Consider the following 21,176-nt stretch of genomic DNA (forward strand, 5'->3'; position numbering starts at 1 on the left):
TGATTCCTCTTGCACTCCGGGACCCCTTGGGGGATGTTGGAGAGCCAGTTTCGCCCTGATCCCGCAGGCCAGGCCGAGGGACCCCATCTGCTGGAGGGACCCCACTCACTCCGCAGATGCCCTTCGAGTGGTGGTGCCAGCCCCCGTGTGGCCGGCTGGTGGGAGCACGGGAGGTTGGCTCCAGGGCTTGTCCAACCCCAGTCCCGCCCTGCTGGCCACCACCTGGGACCGCCTGCATTAATCCCTGCACCGGAGGGAGTAATTAATTTCCTTTCAATGTGCATGAATGTGCACTGGGACACTAGTGTTACAATAAAATTTTATTTCTAGATACTGAAATTTTGTCATAAGCTATTATTCTTTTGGTTTTAAAAAATATAAAAGCTGTTCACACATTCAAAACAGGTTGAGGTCTGGATTTGACCCGCAGGTCATGATTTGAAGGCTTTAGAGTCAGTGGGTCTAATGCTCACTAGCTGTGTATCTTTGGACCTCTATGGGTCTCAGGTTTCATGTCAATTTATTTAAAAAATATTTTTATTGATTTCAGAGAAGAAGGGAGAGGGAGAGAGAGATCGAAACATCACTGATGAGAATCATTGATCGGCTGCCTCCTGCACGGTCCCCAGGGACCGAGGCTGCAACCCTGGGATGTGCCTGAAAGGTTCAGAGTGGGCTGGGGTTGTGCACCTATGACATGAGGCCATAATGTATCAAAAGATACTTTATTCCCGACCACCGGGGTGCAGGTGGGCTGAGACCGAGAAAGGCATCAGCGAAGAGAGCAGGGGAAGAGAGGTTTTTATTAATTTTTGCAGGCTGTAAGCTGCTCTGCTGACCTAAGGGTCCGGTCCGTCCTTGGTTCCTCCCATGCCAGGTGCCTTCTGGTTATCTGAGCTATGCTGTGCTCAAGGCTGCAAGCTTTCTGCAAGATACCTGCTCAGCACAACAAGTTTGTCTCTGCCCCAGTTTATCCTCTTTAACCCTTTCAGTGCCCTGACTGGGAACTCAACGGTGACCTCCTGGTTCTCAGGTCGAGGCTCCACCCCTGGGCCACGCGGGCAGGGCACGTGTCCGTTTCTTAAGATTGCGAAGCGGTTACTAAGAGCTAAATGCGTAACAAAATATTTTGTACACCAAGGCAGAACGCCACCCATTTGGGCCGAAATTACAGCCCCGCGTTCTCGGCCCCGTCTGCCCAGCAGCTCGGAGGGCGAGGCGCTCAGCCGAGTGCGCGCGCGCGGCCTCCGCACGTCACCGCCGAGGGCGGCCCTGTTGCCGGGGCGACCGTTTCGCGGCTCGGCGCCGGAAGCAGCAGTTCCTCGTCGCGACACCCACCGGGCCCAGGAGTCCGGGCCATGGCTTCGGTGGGGGCTGCGTCCGTCTCCGCGGGGGCGTCCGTGTCCGGGACGGAGGGGGCGCTGGACGCTGAGAAGACCTCTGGGAAGCCCGAGAACACCTACATTCTGCGGCCCGTGTTCCAGCAAAGGCGGGTACCGGACGGGCTGCGGCGGGGCGACCGGCGGGACTGCTGGGCCGGGCGGCAGAGCTCGCCTGGAAGCCTGGGAGTCGGGAAGGACCCCGGGGAGAGGGAGGCGGGGGAGCCGCGGGCTGGGGCTGAAGAGGGAGGAGTTGGGGGGGTGCTGTTCTTGGCTTCAGCTGCAGGGGGCAGCAGAGGACCCGACCTGCAGTTGCAGTGTGAGCGCTCTGCAGCGCTTAAGGTTGCACAGTGGGGATGGTTGGCTTTAGACTCTAGGAGACCCAGGGCGTGAACACAGGAAAAGGAGATGGATGGAAAAGAGGGGAGCGGGAAACAAGCGGCTTGCGTCGAATGTCATTCAGCCGAATTTTGAAGTGTACTGTGTGCATACGTGTGCCAGAAGAGCTTACTTCTCTGCAGGGCAGGGGACCTGAATGTGTGTGGAGGCCCAAGGCATACAGTCTGGTGCAGAGGACAGTCTGCTGTCTGCTACACCTGTAGGATACATCACTAACTTTATTTTCACAGGGTGAAAAAAAAATTAAAGTAAAAGATTTCCCAAGCTCTTTCTCTGTTGCTTAAAATCAGATTGCTGAATCAAATGCTTGGCAAATATTGGGAGCCAGGAACTTCGGTTATAATGTGATAAACACTTGGTGGGTAGAATGGATATAAAAAAGAGATACGTTCAGTTATTTTTGTAAAGTATTCTAAATGCATAGAATGACATTCACCAGTGTTTCTGCTGTAAAACAGTGCAGAACATGATTCACAAAAAAATATATCTAAGAATAATCCTATGAAATTATTCGACGTGTTTGAAGAAAACTTTCAACATTTACTGAGAATGTAAAAGGCTTAAGAGAAGAGCCAGATATAGTACGTTTGTTAATAGGGAGACCACATTTTGAACAGATCAAATCCTGTAAATTTGTCAATGATTCCAATGTTCACCTGTGAGAATAAGCAGGCAGAAGACCAAGAAAATACTGTTAAAATGTAATAAGGGGCCACTAGTACTACCAAATATTAAACCACATTATAAACTCAAAACTTAAAACATTTTGGTAACTTGGCACATGATAGACAAATCAGCTATATACTACCTAGCCCAGAAAAGGAACTTAGTGTTATAATATACTAGAGGCCCGGTACCGTGCACCAGTGGGGTCCCTTTGCCTGGCCTGCGGGGATTGGGCGGAAACCGGCTCTCCGACATCCCCTGAGGGGTCCCAGATTGCACGTCCTGGATTGCGAGAGGGCACAGGCCAGGCCGAGGGACACTACCGGTGCATGATGGGGTGGGGGAGGGACTGAGGGAGGGCTCCAGGGCATATCCAGCCTGTCTCGCCCAGTCCCAATTGGCCAGACCCCAGCAGCAAGTTAAACTACTGGTTGTAGCGTCTGCCCCCTGGTGGTCAGTGTGCGTCATAGCGGCTGGTTGAACAGTCGAATGGACGGTTGGACACTTAGCATATTAGGCTTTTATTATATAGGATGGTAAATACAACTAAAATGCTAATGGAATTGTTAGGGTGGTGGAATTAGGGAAGATTTTTTCCCCTCTGTCTTTCTTCAGTAATCCATTTCTTCAAAAAAATTATTGTCTACTGTGTGTTGGGTGCTGCTCTAAGAAATGAGGACATAACAGTGAACAAAACAAATAAAAATCCCTACCCTCATGGAACTTATAGTCTATCTAGGTAATAAGACAACAAACAAAATAAATAAATGAACCATATAGTGTATCAGATAGTAATAAGTACCAGGAAGGGAGATATAAAGTGATATAGTAAGAGGGTAGTTTGAAGTTTTAGAGAGGGTGACTAGGAAAAATGACTTTTAAAAAAATATATATTTTTTTATTGATTTCAGAGAGGAAGGGAGAGGAAGAGAGATAGAAACATCAATGATGAGAGAGAATCCTTGATCAGCTGCTTCCTACACGCCCCACACTGGGGATCAAGCTCACAACCCAAGCATGTCCCCGGACTAGGAATTGAACCTTGACCTCCTGGTTCAGAGGTCAACACTCAACCACTGAGCCATGCCAGCTGGGCGGAAAAGTGACTTTTGAATAAAGACTTGAAAGAAGTGAGGGAGTTAGCTATGCATAAAAGGAGGATTTGCAGTTCAGGCAGAAGTTAACAGTAAGTACAGTAGCTCTGAAGTTTGCATGCCCGGTGTGGTTACAGAACATCGTGAAGGCCAGTGGGGCCTGAGTGGAGAGAACTAGGAGGAAAGTAGTAGGAAACAAGGTCAGAGAGTTTGGGAGGGTAGATCATATGGGACCTTGCGAATCACAGTTAGGATATCGCTTTTACTCTGATGTAGGAACTATGTGGGGTGTTTGGCATAGAGGAGTGTCATGATTTGGCACATAGTTTAACAGGCTCAGTCCAGTTGCTGTGTTGAGAACAGGATTTGGGGACAAAGGCAGACACAGAGAGACTTGTTAGGAGGTCATTGTAGTCCAGGCAAGAAGTAATGGTAGCTTGGAGCAAGGTGGTGGCCGTCAGTTGGTGAGAGTGAATTTTAGATTATTTTGAAGGTAGAACTGATAAGATTTGCTTATTAATGGGATATGGGCCGTGAGAGAGAAAGGCAACAAGACTGACACCGAATTTTGTGGCTTCAGCAACTGGAAGAATGGAGGTGACTGCAGGAGGACCTAGTCAGAAGCTCAGTGTTGGATGTTTAAATTTGAGTTGCCTACTACACGTCCAGATGGAATATGTGATCTGGAGTTCAGGGGAGAGATACGACTTATTTTCTTTATTACTTTTATAATAAACAATATGAAAAAGGATGAAATGGTTCCAATGACAAAGAGCTAGAGGAAGTTGAGCTGTGAAGGTAAGTAGGGGTTTTGGAGTTACCAACTAGATGTTTAAACTGTCTCATTCAGGTTCAGACCCTCTGTGGTTAAAGACTGCATCCATGCTGTGCTCAAGGAGGAGCTGGCAACCGCTGAGTACTCTCCAGAAGAAACACCTCCGCTCACAAAGCGTCTATCAGAAACGATTAAAGATAAATTAAAAGGTAAGAATGGTCATCATTAGAAATGACATGTTCCCTTCAAACATTCCATTTTATCCATTTGTCTCCTTCCCCATCTTTAAACAAGAGACATAAGCTGTGGATTCTATTAAAGACACATTTTTTCTTTAATGTCTAGTCTCCTCAATTATATGGTAACTTTTACTCATGTAGTTTTTGCAGATGATGGGAAAGAGTAAAGATGTGAAACAAGACATTGTATGGAATCACTATCCAGGAAATCCAAATATGCAGAAAATACTAGTAATTCTTGGTTTCCCTATACTAGTAATTCTTGGTTGTTTTTCCCACCAAGATATCGATTCCTCAGCCTGCCATTCATTACCCTACTCAATCCTCTACTGCTGTCAAACTCTACATGTGCAGAGCAAATCTTTTGCTTTACCTAACCGTTTTTTAAATCTGTTTCTCTCTTATTAATAACGAAATTCGTGCATGGGGGTGTGTGTACCTCAGCCCAGCCTGCACCCTCTCCAATCTGGGACCCCAGTAGGATCGGGCCTAAACGGACAGTCAGACATCCCTCTCACAATCAAGGACTCACAATCCCCAACTGCCCTCCCTTGCAGGCCTGGTCCCTCCCAACTGCTCGCCTGCCTGCCTTCCTGATTGCCCCTAACCGCTTCTGCCTGCCAGCCTGATCACCCCCTAACCACTCCCCTGCCAGCCTGATTGATGCCTAACTGCTCCCCTGCCAGCCTGTTTGCCCCTAACTACCCTCCCCTGCAGGCCTGGTCACCCCTAACTGCCCTCCCCTGCAGGCCTGGTCACCCCTAACTGCCCTCCCCTGCAGGCTTGATCGCCCCTAACTGCCCTCCTTTGCAGGCCTGGTCCCTCCCAACTGCCCTCCCCTGCTGGCCTGATCTCCCACAACTGCCCTCCCTTGCAGGCCTGGTCCCTCCCAACTGCCCTCCCCTGCTGGCCATCTTGTGGTGGCCATCTTGTGTCCACATGGGGGCAGCCATCTCTGTGTGTTGGAGTGATGGTCAATTTGCATATTACTCTTTTATTAGATAGTATGTTATACCATCTGACCCTGGCAAGTGTGGGTCAGTGGTTGAGAGTTGACCTATGAACTAGGAGGTCATAGTTTAATTCTGGGTCAGGGCACATGCCCAGGTTGCGGGCCCGATCCCCAGTGTGGGGTGTGCAGGAGGCAGCTGATCAATGATTTTCTCTCATCGTTGATGTTTCTATCTCTTTCTCTCCCTTTCCCTTCTTCTCTGAAACCAGTAAAAATATATTTAAAAAAATAAAATTTTTTTTTATACCATCTGAAAAGCCCTCTCTAGCTATCCTTTTTAAAAAATATCACTTTTTGGAAAGAAGAAATATCTTTGTAATAATAATACATTTTCATTATAATTACCTGGACAATACAGTAGTCTGCCCTTATTTGCGGGGATATGTTCTAAGATCCCCTGTGGATGCTTGAAATCAATAATAGTACCGAACCTATATATACTATGTTTTTTCCTGTACATACATACTTGTGATAAAGTTTAACTTATAAATTAGGCACTATAAGATTAACAACAATAACATAATAAAATAGAATAGTTATATTAGTTAAAAAGGGAAAACTTTGTTCTGTATATTTTGTTACCTTTTACAGAATAATAAAAGGACATAAAAAAAATAGAATGTTTATAACAATATATTGTAATGAAAGTTATGTGAATGTGGTATCTTTCTCTCAAAAAATCTTACTGTGTTGCACTCAACTTTTCATTTAAAGGAAGCACTTTACGGCTTCTCTTTGGCATATCCGAATTGCTAGCATCACTACTCTTGTGCTTTGGGGCCACTATTTAAGTAAAATAAGTTACTTGAACACAAGCACTGCAATACCTATACAGTGGATCTGATAACTGAGACAGCTACTAAGTAACTAAAGGGTGGGTATTGAATACAGTATACAGACAAAGGAATGATTCAAGGCCTGGGTGGGACAGAATGGGTCAGTGTGCGATTTCATCATGCTATTCAAATGGGTCCACAATTTCAAACTTATGAGTTGTGTATTTCTGGAATTTTCCATTTGATATTTTCTACTGCGATTGACAGGGAAATTGAAACTGTGGGAAGCAAAACTGCAGATAAGTGGGGACTACTGTACAGACAATTTTTTTTAAAGTATATAAATTTTAATTACCTAAAGGTAAATACTATTTAATATTTTGGTGTCTTAATTTTTTAATGTCTTAATTTTTTAGAAATGAAAAAATATAGAGAAGTATAAAGAAAATATTCTATGTATTTTCATCACCCACATTAATTGTTAGTATATTAGCATTTTCTTTAAATTTTAATGAAAATTCACTGTTAAAATTATTGTTAAAAATACATGCTCCTTTGCCTGGTTGGAGAGAAAGAAACATCGGTGGGTTGCCTCCTGTACACTCCCCAACCTGGGATTGAACCTGCAACTTTTTTGGTACATGGGACCATGCTCCAACCAACTGAGCTACTTCACCAGGGCCTATGTGCAGTGTTTTTAAAAAAATAACTTGGGCTCTATCTTCTGAGATTTTGTTAAGTATCCTTAATTAGGGTTCATGTCCCACATGGAAGGGTACCTGTTGTGTCCAGATTGCTACCCCAATCCTATATAATAAAAGGTTAATATGCAAATTGACTGAACGGCAGAACGACCGGTCGCTATGATGCGTACTGACCACCAGGGGGCAGATGCTCAACGCAGGAGCTTCCCCTGGTGATCAGTGCACTCCCACAGTGGGAGCGCCACTCAGCCAGAAGCCGGGCTCACAGCAGCAGTGGTGGCCGGAGCCTCTCCCGCCTCTGCAGCAGCGCTAAGGATGTCTGACTGATGGCTTAGGCCCGCTCCCCAGTTGGACGTCCCACGAGGGCTCCCAGATTGCGAGAGGGTGCAGGCCAGGCTGAGGGGACACCCCCCCCCCCCCCCGGGTGCACGAATTTCATGCACTGGGCCTCTAGTTTACTCTATAATCCTGAAGCTTTTATTTTCATTAAAGAGAGTTACATTTTTGTTGTTACTGTTTCCACTATTCCCTGGTCAGAAAGCAGGGAAGATAAACATATCCATTCAGTTTTCTTCTCTCCAGATTTGTTGTTAGTGAGAATTTTCAGGAGGTTGCTTGTATAAGGTTACATACATACTAAGCTTATAGTTAGGATTTGTCCTCGGGTCTCTGACTCCCAAGCTTATCGTCATACTCAGTAAGTGCTTGTAGACTGAATGCTTATGTTCTTTTCCAGGCAAATTTGCCTTCATTAAGTAATTTTACCATATATTTGCTTACAGATAACATCCTTTTTTTTTTTTTCTTTCTAGCAATGGGATTTGACCGATATAAAATGGTGGTGCAAGTAGTTATTGGAGAACAAAGAGGTGAAGGAGTATTGTGAGTAATTGGTTTTTTCTTCTTTTTAAAAAAATATTTTTATTTATTTCAGAGAGGAAGAGCAAGATAGAAACATCAATGATGAGAGGGAATCATTGATTGGCTGCCTCCTGCACGTTGGGCCGAGCCCGCAACCCAGGCATGTGCCCTTGACTGGAATCGAACCTGGAACCCTTCGGTCCACAGGCTGACGCTCTATCCACTGAGCCAAACGAGCTAGGGCATTGTTTTTCCTTCTTGATTTCATTTTTATGTGTTTCTTATGAGGTATTCATCCTCTTCACGATTCAGTATGATTGTGAGAGTAAAGGACAGTATAACAAAATGCAACTGTGAACCCAAGAGATCCTGGTTCTGAACAGTGAGGTTGACAGTTTGGGTGAGCTCCATTGGGTAATTCACTTTTCATAGTATCTGTAGGCTGATAAGTGTTTTAGGGTTTATGTATATACTAGAGGCCCGGTGGGATGCACAGGTGGGGTCTGGCCAGCCCACCCCAATCTGGACCTATCGGGGCCGGCCGGCCGGGGGGAAGAGCTCCGGGAGGTTGGCCCGCCCCCATCGGGCCGGTTGGCTGGCCTCAGTGCGCGTCATAGCAACTGGTTGTTTCGGTTGTTCTGGTCGCTTAGCTTTTATATATATAGATGTTCCCAAAGAAAGTATGGGACTATGTATATATGTTTCTTCCCATATTCCTTATTTCTCAATTTTTGGTCCTACCATTATCCAAAATAAATTTCTTTAAAATTGTCTGGGACCTTCTTATTAGCAAATCTAAAAGTTCTTTCTTAGCTCTTGTGTTTGCCTGGGCTTCTGTTTCTTAAAATTCATTCTGGTTTTATTGGCCTTGATGTCACTTGTATAACTTGTTTCTCTCCTTTATTTCTAACTGATTATTCTCTTTTCTTCACTGGGTCCTCTTTATCCTTCTATCCCCAGCTACGAGCTTTCTTCAAGGCTCAGTTCTTATTCTTCTGCTCTTCAATATGCTTTCTCAATGAGCTCATTCATTCTCATGACCTCAAACTGTCATTCCTGTATTGGTGATTTCAAAATATGTATTTCTTGTCTTTTCCCATGCACAAGTGTTAAACTCTTGTTTCCATTTGTAAACAGTGCCTAATATAGTATCCTATATAACAAAAGGGTAATATGCAAATTGATCCTAATGGCGGAACGACTGGTCACTATGATGTGCACTGACCACCAGGGGGCAGATGCTAAATGCAGGAGGGAGCTCCACTCAGCCACAAGCTGGACTGATGGCTGTGAGCGCAGCGGTGGTGGCAAGAGCCTCTCCCGCCTCCTCAGCAGCACTAAGGATGTCCAACTGTGGCTTAGGCCCGCTCCCCATAAGTCGGACATCCCCCGAGGGCTCGTGGGCTGCCAGAGGGATGTCTGACTGCCAGCTTAGGCCTGATCCCCCATGGAGTGGGCCTAAGTGGCAAGTGGACATCCCCTGAGGGGTCCCGGACTGCGAAAGGGTGCAGGCCGGATTGAGGGAAACCCGCCACCCCCAGTGCAGGAATTTTTGTGCACCAGGCCTCTAGTTTTGTAAGACAATACTAAAATATATGTTGAATGAATTTAAAAATACCTTGTAGATAATATCACTGAGCATATTCACTATAGAATGTTAAATTTGAAAGGCACTACAGATACTTTCTAGTGTCTAGTTCCCCTATTTTATGATGACACTTACGAGATTCAGCATGATTTGCTCAAAATTATAGATATGGCTACTGTCAGGGTCACTAATAGAATTCAGACTTCTGACTCCTAGCACAGTACTCTTCACTATGGTGTTCTCTACCATTTGTTCAAAAGGCTTCAGGAGATTTTCTGACCACAGAGAGGCTCAGAAATACTTTCCTATTCTCTCACCCCAGATTAACATGTTAACGAGTTCCAAATTTCTTTCCCTTCCTCTCCTTAAATCAGCCTGTCACTTTAACTTCTTTGTCTCTCACAGTATTACCAAGGTCCTACTGACTCAAGGTCTACTTTTATCTTATGTAGCCATTACTCTCTCCCATTGCATGCACTGTAATCTGGATGCCAGAAATACTTAGCAGCAGCCCCTTATCAGCACTCCTGGACTCTGATCTCCCTCCTCCACAATTCACTTTGCATACCAGACCCGTATCCCAGGAGTACACCTTACTTTCTCTCCAAAGACTCTATATAGAGTTTATTTCAAATCTTGTCAGGTATAAATTCCTTTAAATTGACTTGGTTAAATGTGATCAGACCGAACTCTAAAGCATGGCATACAAGGCCTCCCTCCCCTCTCCCCCTGGGTTCTAAAAATTTTATTGTCTAAAATTTCAAACATATGCAAGTGTAGGGACTGAGGAACTCCCATGGAACTATTACTTGGCTTGAAAGGTTATCAACACATACCTATGTTGTTTCATTTATATATCCACTGCCCCCTTTAGCTTATTTTGAAGCAAATCCCAGTCGTCATACCATTTCATCTGGAAATACAACAGTATATATGTCTAAACTATAAGGACCCTTTTTTTTTTTTATATTTTATTGATTTTTTACAGAGAGGAAGAGAGAGGGATAGAGAGCCAGAAACATCGATGAGAGAGAAACATCGATCAGCTGCCTCTTGCACACCCCCTACTGGGGATGTGCCCGCAACCAAGGTACATGCCTTGACCGGAATCGAACCCGGGACCCTTGAGTCCGCAGGCCGACGCTCTATCCACTGAGCCAAACCGGTTTCAGCAGGACCCTTTTAATATAATAAAATATCACATCTAAATATTGTTAGTCCTTAATATTATAAAACTAGCGTTCCCGTTGCAGGAAAAATCCTGCAATAGGGTTTCCTGCTGCACTCTACCCCACCCTGCCTGCTCCTCCCTTCTCCCCCGGCCCACCTTCTCCGCCAGCCCGCCTGCTTTTCCCTTCTCCCTTGGCCCCGCCTCCGCTCCTCCCTTCTCCCCTGGCCCCACCTCCGCTCCTCCCTTCTCCTCCCCCCGGCTTGCTTGCTTCTCCGCAGCTTTGCTCCCTTCTGCAGCTCTTGGCTTCTTTCTACACTGTCTTGATATGCAAATTAGCCGCCATCTTTGTTGGGGTAATTTGCATACTCGTCCTGATTGGTTGGTGGGCGTGGCTTGGCTGGTGGGCGTGGCTTGGGCGTAGCGAAGGTGCGGTCAATTTGCATATTTGTCTATTATTAGGTAGGATATTCAATTAGCATTCAGATATCCCCAGTTGTTTCATATAATCGTGTGTGTATGTGTGTTTGTCTGTATTTATATACTAGAGGCCCAGCGCACGAAATTCATGCATGGGTACAGTCCCTTGTCCTGGCCTGCAATCAGGGCTATTTTCCCTGGCTGCTGGCAGCCGGCCCCGCCCCCCTCCATCACCTGCCCCTGGTTCCCTGATTGCCCAAATTGGAGCCTGCTGGCCGGGGGGAGGGACCAAGAGGTTGGCCAGCAGGCTCTGATCTGGCTGGGGGCAGCTCCTGTGTTGAGCGTCTGCCCCTGGTGGTCAGTGCACATCATAGCTACCAGTCGTTCTGCTGTTCAGTTGATTTGCATATTACCCTTTTTATTATATAGGATTTTATAGTTGGTTCAAAGTAGAATCCAGGCAAAGTCTACACATTATATTTGGTTGATAATCTCTTAAATTTCTCTTAATATATAACTTCTCTCCCTCTTTTTGCTCTTGCTGTCTTTTTTATCTTACCATTTATTTGTTGAAGAAATTGTGTTGTTTGTCTTGTGGAGTATCCTATCTATTTTCTGTCATTTTCTGATTGTGGTGCCTGATATTGTTTACTATGTCTTATATCTCCTCTTTTCTTGTAAATAAGTAGTTAGATATAGTCTTAATCAGTTGGAGATTTGAGTTTTGGGCAAGAATATTATAGGTATTTAGTATGCATCCTATTTCATCTCATCAGGAGGCAGAAAATGTCTGGTTGTCTGTTTTTTGTTAAGATTGATCATGGAGTTCAGATGTTGTCAGACAGATCCATCTATTGTAAAGTTCCCTATCAGCTTTACCATTAATAGTTTTAGCAGCTATCCTAGATCCATTATTCATCAGAGGTTACAAAATAGTGATCTTCTAATTCTACCATTGTTCTTTATTTATTTGCTGGAATTCTATTAAGAATGACTTTTCTTTCAACTGTTTCATTACAATGAGGTATAGCTTGTACAGGAAAGGGAGGATAATTTTAATAATATTCAGAATAATGAATTGGTTCCCTAGCATCTTCCAGAGCTTACCAATGAGTTCTCTTTTTTTCTATCTATGAACCCATGGTTTTAAATATATTTTATGTGTTTACTCCATTGTGATTATTATCCTTATTGATGTCTAAATTGTCCCATCTTTTGCAATTAGTAGTTTCTTCAAGTTAACTCCTGATTCTTCTTATTCCTTTTTAAATAAAACAGAAGGCATCTCTCTCTTCTCACCAGGTAGTAGACCAAGCATGGAGTGGTGCCTCACTGGTGTCAAGGACATAGGCTCTCCTGTCTTGTTGCTCTGCTGTATTCTCCTTTACATAGTTGAAGATGGCTCAGTACTACATTTACATTCCTTAAGGAAAGAGATAGAAGGAAATTTACGTGCCCTTCCATTTGCAGCACTTTAAAGATATAATTACGCTGTCTTCCAGTTTCCATTGTTTCTGTTGAGAAGTCAGCTGTAAGTCTTACTGTTCCTTTGGAGGTGATGTCTTTTTTCTTTCTAGCCACATTAGAATGTTTTCCTCATTGCTTTTTTTTTTTTTTTTTAACTCTGGTGTATATGATTTTCTTCTTATTCATTCAGCATGGGGTTCTTAGAGCCCATGGAATCTGTGGGCCATTTAATTTTGTTTGTATAAGCTTGGGTAAATTCTTAGTGTGTGGACAGAGCTGACTCCATCTTGAAGTGAATCCACCTGCTTAGTTTCTGAGTGAATGATTCCGGACCTTTGACCTATCTTCCCCTTCTCCTGGGTGGACTCTGGAATGTGTCCAGAGGTTTCCAGCTAGTCACAGAGCTTCCATTACTTCTTCCTCTGCACAAGAAGCTCCAGAAGTTACCTGTCCCTTAGTTCACTCCAGCACCAGGCTCTGCTGGTATCTGGCTTCTTTGTCCCCCCTGGCCACCCATGCAGTCCTTTTGGAACATGTAGGTCCGTCTCTGAGTGGGGATGAAAGATGGTGGTGTTGGAGGGGAAAGAGGGAGATTTGACTCTTTTGCAGCCAGTCAAGACAAGTGTTTCCTGTAAATTCTCTATTAAACCTATTAACCCATAAACTGGACTTTTCTGTCTCGTTCTTCGTTCTCTGCCCCTTTGGGGCCGCTTTGCCTATATGGTCTTTTTATGGAACCGTTAGCCGTTACCTTTTTAAAAATAAACTTCTTATTTAGGATTGTTTTAGATTTGTAGAAAAGTTGGAGAAATAGTACAGATACTCTACATCTAGTTTCCTCTATCATTAACATCCTACATTAGTATAGTAGGATGTTAATGATACATTTGTCACAACTAATGAACCAATATTGATGCATTATTATTAACTAGAATTCATAATTCACATTTCTTTAGTTTTTACCTAATGTCCTTTTTCTGTTCTAGAATATTATCTAGGATATCACATTTCATGACTCTTTAGGCTCCTCTTGGCTGTGACAGTTACTCAGACTCTCCTTGGTTTTGATGACCTTGACAGTTTTGAGAAGTCCTGGTTAGGTATTATGTAGAAATTCCCTCAATTGGGATTTGTCTGCTCATGATTAGTCTAGGCTAGTGGTTGGCAAACTCATTAGTCAACAGAACCAAATATCAATAGTACAATGATTAAAATTTCTTTTGAGAGCCCAATTTTTTAAACTTAAACTTCTTCTAACGCCACTTCTTCAAAATAGACTCGCTCAGGCCGTGGCATTTTGTGGAAGAGCCACACTCAAGGGGCCGAAGAGCCGCATGTGGCTCGCGAGCCACAGTTTGCCGACCACGGGTCTAGGCTAATAGGTTCTTGGGAGGAAGATCAGAGGTAAAGTGCTTTTCTTATAACATATCATATCAGGGTACATATTATCAACATGACATATTACCATTAATATGCTCCTGTGCCTCAGGTAATGTTTGTTAGGTTTTCCCCTGTAAAATTACTCTTTCTTCCCCTTTCACACTATACAGAATCACTATGTGAAGCCCACATTTATGGAGCAGGGAGTTATGCTCTACCTCCTTGAGGGCAGAATAGTTACATAAATTATTTGGAAATTTCAGCACAGATTTCTCTCTCTTTTTTTTTTATTTCTTTACTTCTTTATTTCTTTAAATACATACTTATTTCAGTATGTACTCATGGATTTTTATACTGTGGATTATAATTCAGCATTACTTAATTTTGTTATTGAAAGTGTTCCAGCTTTGACCATTTGAGCTCTTTCAGTTGACTCCTGTGTCCCTTTGGCATACTCTACTGTTGTGATTTTTTTTGAGCACTTCCTTACTTACTTGCACTATATGATACTCCATATTTATTCATTACCTCCCCAGCCTAGAATCAGCCACTTCTCCAAGGAGCCCTGGTCCATTTTATTGGAGAATGGCATTAGAAACTAAGATCTGGGTGCCAGGTGTGGCCATTATCTTTTAAACTAGTGCTTCTGTTCTATTTGCTCTCTGCTTGCCCCCTCCCCGCCCCTCCTGCCCCCCGTTTTTAAATTATTTTTATTGATTTCAGAGAGAAGAAGGGAAATGGAGAGAAGGATAGAAACATCAATGATGAGAGAGAATCATTGATTGGCTGCCTCCGACATACCCCCTACTAGGGATCCAGCCTGCAACCTGGGCATGTGCCCTAACTAGGAATTGAACTGGCGACCTCCTGGTTCACAGGTTTACACTCAACCACTGAGCAACACCAGCTGGGCTCTGCTCTCCTTTTCAGACTCCAATTACATGTATTTAGATTTTTTTACTATATTCCACATCTCTTGTGCTCTTGACTAAATTTTTGTTTTTTCTCTCTGTGCTTCAGTTTGGATATTTTTCTTTCTTTTTTAAAAAATAATTTAAAAAAATAAATTTCAGAGAGGAAGGGAGAGGGAGATAGAAACATCAGTGATGAGAGAGAATCATTGATCGGCTGCCTCCTGCACCCCCCACTCCCATCCCTCGGGGATCAAGCCTGCAACCCTGGGCATGTGCCCTAGACTGGAATCAAAACCGGGACCCTTTGTTCCACAGGCCGACACTCTATCCACTGAACCAAACCAGCCAGGGCTGGATATTTTTCTTTCTTTCTTTTTTGTTTTAAAAATATTTTATTGATTTTTTACAGAGAGGAAGGGAGAGGGATGGAGAGTTAGAAACATCAATGAGAGAGAAACATTAATCAGCTGCCTCCTGCACACCCCCTACTGGGAATGTGCCTGCAACCAAGGTACATACCCTTGACCGGAATTGAACCTGGGACCCTTTAGTCCAAAGGCCAATGCTCTATCCACTGAGCCAAACCGGTTAGGGCAGGGTTGGATAGTTTTCTATTGACCTTTCAGTTGACTAATCTTCTTTTCTGTTGTGTCTAATCTGCTGTTAAAGCCACCTACTGAATTCTTAATTTCAGTTATTATATTTTTCAGCCCAAGAATTTCCATTTAAATATTTTATACATTCCCGTTTTTTGGTGAAATTCTTTATCTTTAATCTATGTTCTCTATCCTTCTTCTCTCCTCCCTTTTTACATTTTGGTCATAGCAGTTATGTTAGTCATTTTCTGCTAACTCTAATACCTGGATCAGGTGTGAATCTGTTTCCATTGATTATTTTTTTTCTTGATAATCCTTCATATGGCTCTATCTCTTGGCATGCCTAGTTTGAATCCTGGACATTGTGTTAAAAAACAGCTTGTAGAATCTCCAGATAATACTGTTTTCTTTCAGAGAGTGTTTACATTTCCTTTTCGATTCAGGTAGAGTATGGCTGGCTTACCTTAATCCAATGAGGTACTGAGCTGAGTTGAGGTTTTGTTGCAATTTTGATAAAGCTCTCTCTATCTTCAGTTCCTCCTCCTCCTCTCCTCCCCGCCCCCATCCCCGTCCTCCTCCACTTTTTTTTTTTTTTTACTTCCCTGCCTCTGGCCAGACCCCACAATTTCATTTTGCACTGGGTCCTGCAAACTGTGTAACTGGCCTCATCATTGACACTCATTATGAGAGTCAAGCAACCTCAACAGGACGAGGGTGTCACGGCTATTACATCTTCTGCTATTATTGCTATCCTGCTATTATTACCACTGTCTTCTCTGTGACTTGCACTGGAGTAAGCCCTTAGCAATGTCATCCTATTCAGTCCTTGCAACCATTATTCAAGGTAGGGCTTGTCCATTGGGTGGTTCCCTGACTTCTTCGGGTTTGTTTTCTCATCTGTGACACTGGTACAATAATGCCCCTTCCCAAGGATATTGTGAGAATTAAGCATCCTTCTTTCTTGAGTGTAGCTCTCCAGGTTTCTCAACCAAGAGCCTGAAGCATTCATTTGAACCCACTCCAGCAAGTACTGACTTTTAGTCCTTGTTTTCTCAGCACAAAACTACTCTTCATTTTAGAGCCTTTTTCCTTGATGCATTAGTTTCCTATTGCTGCTGTAACAAATTGCAAACCTGGTGTCTTAAAACAGCACATAAATATTATTTTACAGTTCCGGAGATCATAAATCAATGTGGGTTTCGCTGAGCTAAAATCAAAGGGTTGGCATGGCTGTATTCCTTCCCTCTGGAGGCTCTCGCAGAGAATCCATTCCCTTGCCTATTCCAGCTTATAGCGGCTGCCTGCATTCCTTAACTCATAAACCTTTCCTCCCTCTGCAAAACCAGCATCTTCAAATATCGCTCTGGCTCTGACCCACCTGCCTCCCTCTTTCTCTTATAAGGACCCTGTGATTACATTGAGCCCACCTGGGTAATCCATGCTACTCTCCCCATACAAGATCCTTAGCTTAATCATATACATGTAAACCCTTTTTGCCACGTACTATAACATATCCCTAGGTTCTAGGAGTTAGGTCATAGACATATTTTGGTGAGAGGATATTATTGTTCCCAGCACTCTTAGTTTTTTAGGTCCTACTTACACAGTTTCAGAATTTAGCACATATGAGGCGGAACCTACCATGTAATGTTAAAGCTGAGTTCTGCTCTCCTTTTTTACAGGGATCTTGGTCCTTCACGTCTCCAATTTTATCTCTCTGGCCCTGTAATTTTATCTCTCTAGTCCAGCTGGTTTATTTTTCCCTCAGTAATTGGTCTGTACCTGAACAAAACCCATATTCTCAGCCTCTAGCTGTGTGCCCAGAGTTAGCAAACACCCCAGGGAGAACTCCAGTGCAGAATATCAGTTTACCTTTTAGCGGTTCACCTCTGTGGAATTTTGGCTCCCCCAGTCCTGTTTGCTTCAGCAATTCTGATTCATTTTATCCAGTTTTTCTAATTGATCTGGGAGGGAGTACTGAGTTGCTACAAACTGTTACATCATATTATTTCTAAATCCTTTTGACACAACTTTACGAGTATATAAATATATACAGCATTCTTTTTTCTATAGTTCAGGGTTTTGGTATGACCCAGATATTTCAGATTTTTGTTGTTGTTAATCCTCATCCGAGGATATTTTCTCCTTTGGTTTTTAGAGAGAGTGGAAGGGAAGGGGAGAGACAGAGAGAGACACTGATGTAAGAGAGACACATCGATTGGTTGATTGGTCACCTCCAACTGCAACAACCTTACCTATGAGTCCAGGCCCTTTAGTTTACCTGGTATACGCCGCTGTACAAATAGGCTTTTCTGTGTGCCAGCCTATAAAAAGGTTTGGAAGTACTGATCTAAAAGAATGTATCAAGGAAAGCTTTTGCTGCTGGCAGATACATGTTTCAGGTCCTGTTATATTGTTGGTAATTCTCCAATCTTTGACTTTTTAGCATGGCTGCCCGCTGTTTCTGGGATGCTGACACTGACAACTACACTCATGATGTGTTTATGAATGTAAGTCTGTTTGGGAACCTTTTCTTTCTTTCAAAGGACATGGGGGCATTCCAGAGGAAATTACTTAACATTTATTGAGATGTGAGCACACTTTAGTTTTAGACATTTGTCTCAGACTCCTGGATGAGATGTCTTTACTGTTCTTTTTTTGTGTTACTAAACATAAAGCAGAAACCTAGTGTGCTGTTTATAGGCAAGGAGACTTATATGTGTACAGATGACATAACTCTTCACAAGTTTGAATTTGCATATTGTTTAGTGCTAATAGCCAAATAGCACTTTGCTAAACTGCAAAGAAATTTGGATGTCAGGGATTCCATGAGCTAAGGTGATTTTTCTTTCACTAATCAAAACAATTACTTTATCTTAAAGCTATTTCTCAAAACTAGGCAAAAATAAAGAGGAATTTTTCAAAAAAGTTTTCATTTAAACATTGGGAAGTTATTGGCATGAATGTTTTATAAATTTTAATATGTTTTATACTTGGCTTTCTCTATCCAAATGCTCCGAGGTTGTGAAACAGTAGAGTCAGAATTAAGTATAGTAGTGTAGAACAGAAACTGGGTTGAGTGAATTAGGAGAGAGGTTCCATTTCCAGCTCTGTAACTTTCTAATTGAATGACTTTAGGTAAGTCATTGGACTTTTATCTGATTGTATCAGTAACATTAGGAAACTATTCTAGATTTTCCCAAGGACTGACTGTGGCTTGCCTAAGAATTATTTGAGGAACTTGTTTAACATATGATGCTGGGGTCCTTCTCAAGTAGTTTCTAATCACATAAGCTTGGGGTTGGATCAGTGACTATGAATTTTTAAAAAGTTCCCCACATTGCCCTGGCCAGGTAGCTCAGTTGGTTCGATCTCCGGTTGAGGCGCATTGATGAGGCAATGGATCAATGTTTCTCTCTTACATTGATGTGTCTCTCCCTCTCTCGTTTCCTCTCTCTCTCTCTCAACTTAATAAGCATGGCCTCAGGTGAGGATTAAAAAAATCTTTAAAATCAATAAAGTTCCTCACATGGTTATGCTTATTGCCAGATTTGGAAGCTGCTTGTGTAGTAGTAGATCTTAAGGTACCTTTTAGCTCTAAAACTCTTATGATCCTACCGAAGTTTCATATTATGCTCAACTACCATAGGGATCAAGGGCTGAACAATGGGCAGTATTATGTAAATCTTCAATTATCAGCTCTCTGGGGGAAGATTTCAAGTTAAGGTGATGGTTTTTCCTGCTTTTTGGAGTTAAACATTTATATTTCCCCAAGTTGCTATACAATGTAATTCATTCATTCAAAAGATTATTCTGAGCTTCTATTATGTGCCAATCTCTGTACTGGAGGTGCTAGGAATAAAAGGGTGAATAAGACAGGCATGGTTATTGCCTATAGAGAGTTTATAAACAGTGGGGGCCAGACAATATTCAAATTAACAAATATGTAGTATAAAACTTTAGTTATCAATATTCCCAGGATCAGATTTTAGAACACAGGGTTGGAGGGTGTGGTGTCTAAAAATCATTTTTGAGAGCCTGGTTTAGGTTACTGAGTTAGTGTACTGTGTGTACCTTTAGTCCAGTTGGTTGAGTTGAGTGTTGAGGTGTCATTTTCAGAGCTTAAAGTACTTTACTGTTTGGGAGAAGATCCCTGGAAGCACCAGTAGAGGATGAGGAAGTGAGAGGAGAGAAAAGCATATGCTTCTGAGCGGGTAATTGCCCCGCCGAGTGGATAGCCCGGCTCAGTCCTGCTGGAGAACTCTGATGACACTGTAGAGCAGTGCCAATCAAACTGGGAGCCACAGACCAGGGCCATGAGATAAGTATATAAATTGAGTGTAAGGGTTTAGAAACTTATAAGAATTTGACAAAGTAAATTTATGTTCATTATATCTAATAATAAAACTTTTGGGCTGTATTTGTATATTTCTTTTTTTCATTTTGTTTTCCTAGTTATTAATCTTTATTATATTTCACAAAAGTATCAGTGCATAAGGGATTGAAAATTAGAACAAAAACAAAAACAAGTCCCTCACCTCAGCTAGCACTCAACTCACAGTCATCCTACTCAGGGAGCCAGGGAACTTGGCTAACCAAAGAATTTTGCTTTTGGTTAATAATCAGGTACTTGAGCAGATTTTTTTCTCATCACTGCCAGGGCTGGAGGTGAGGTTGGTAGGTCAGGAGTTGCTGAGGCAGGTGGAGTTCCTGTAAGAAATACCTAAAAAGTGTCTTAAAAAGTTTAACTAGGATCTGGAAAGCATTTTAGGATTCTGAGCAAAAAGATGGAAAAATGAATTTTCTAAATTAAGAACAAACACCCAGAGGCCATTTACCTTTATCCAGAATTTGACACGGAGCTGTTATTTTTATTATGTGTGATACTATAATATAGTTCTTTGAGATGGGTAATATATTTACTCCAAGAAATTAAAATAGTTTCATATATTATTTCTTTGATAAATCAGAAAAAAAGGGAATACTTATTTTATGAATATTACATAAAGTTCGTTCATTTTTATTTTATCTCTACATTCAGAAAATCTAACTTTGTACTCATCCTAACATTCTGAATTTGTGTGTTTTCTGTTTTGTTTGTTTTGTAGGACAGTTTATTCTGTGTTGTAGCAGCATTTGGCTGTTTCTACTATTGAAAATTTGAAAGCTGGGAAAAGGTATGACTATGAAGAAATATGAACTTTTTTTATATTATAAAATATCTTGACAAAATAAAGATAACTTGGCAGTTTGGCAACTGAGTCTGTTGAGTTTTAGTACTTACAGTTAATGTTTTGATTTTGTTGTGTTCTAACTACATTTGTAAAGTAGAGAAAAATGTAGGGGAAAATCCATAATTAAATTGTTTTACATAACTATTAATATTTGGTGTATTTTCTACTAGTGTTTTTTTTATTTGGTGTTTATTAAAAAAAAAATCATAGTTTTGTAACCGGATTTTTCACTTCTTATAATGTCACACGTAATTTTTGTCATTTTATTTGCATTATGATTTTCATAAGCATAATTTAATAGTTGCATTTATTCCATTAGGTTATACCATTGGTTATTTTTGCCATGTCCTTACTGAAGGACTGATTATTTCTACTTTTTTACTATTATAAATAACACTGAGGTGAATTTATACATAAAGTTTTTTCCCTACATTTTGATTTTTTTTTAAAATCTCTCACTCATTGTTTTTGCTCAGCTCTTTCCACCCTACAGCTTACACAGCT

General features: G+C 42.1%; 1 protein-coding gene across 1 annotated transcript; it reads left to right on the top strand.

Moving 5' to 3' along the window:
• The first annotated feature begins 1,282 nt into the window (after positions 1-1,282).
• On the top strand, positions 1,283-20,695 carry DYNLT2B (dynein light chain Tctex-type 2B). The gene is made up of 5 exons (XM_054711662.1): positions 1,283-1,489; positions 4,389-4,522; positions 7,857-7,926; positions 17,885-17,948; positions 20,547-20,695. Exons 1-5 carry the CDS (start codon positions 1,359-1,361, stop codon positions 20,592-20,594), a joined length of 447 nt encoding a protein of 148 aa, XP_054567637.1. The 5' UTR covers positions 1,283-1,358; the 3' UTR covers positions 20,595-20,695.
• Positions 20,696-21,176: the final 481 nt, after the last annotated feature.

The sequence above is a fragment of the Eptesicus fuscus genome, chromosome 3 (genome assembly GCF_027574615.1).
Source record: "Eptesicus fuscus isolate TK198812 chromosome 3, DD_ASM_mEF_20220401, whole genome shotgun sequence".
Lineage (NCBI taxonomy): Eukaryota > Metazoa > Chordata > Mammalia > Chiroptera > Vespertilionidae > Eptesicus > Eptesicus fuscus.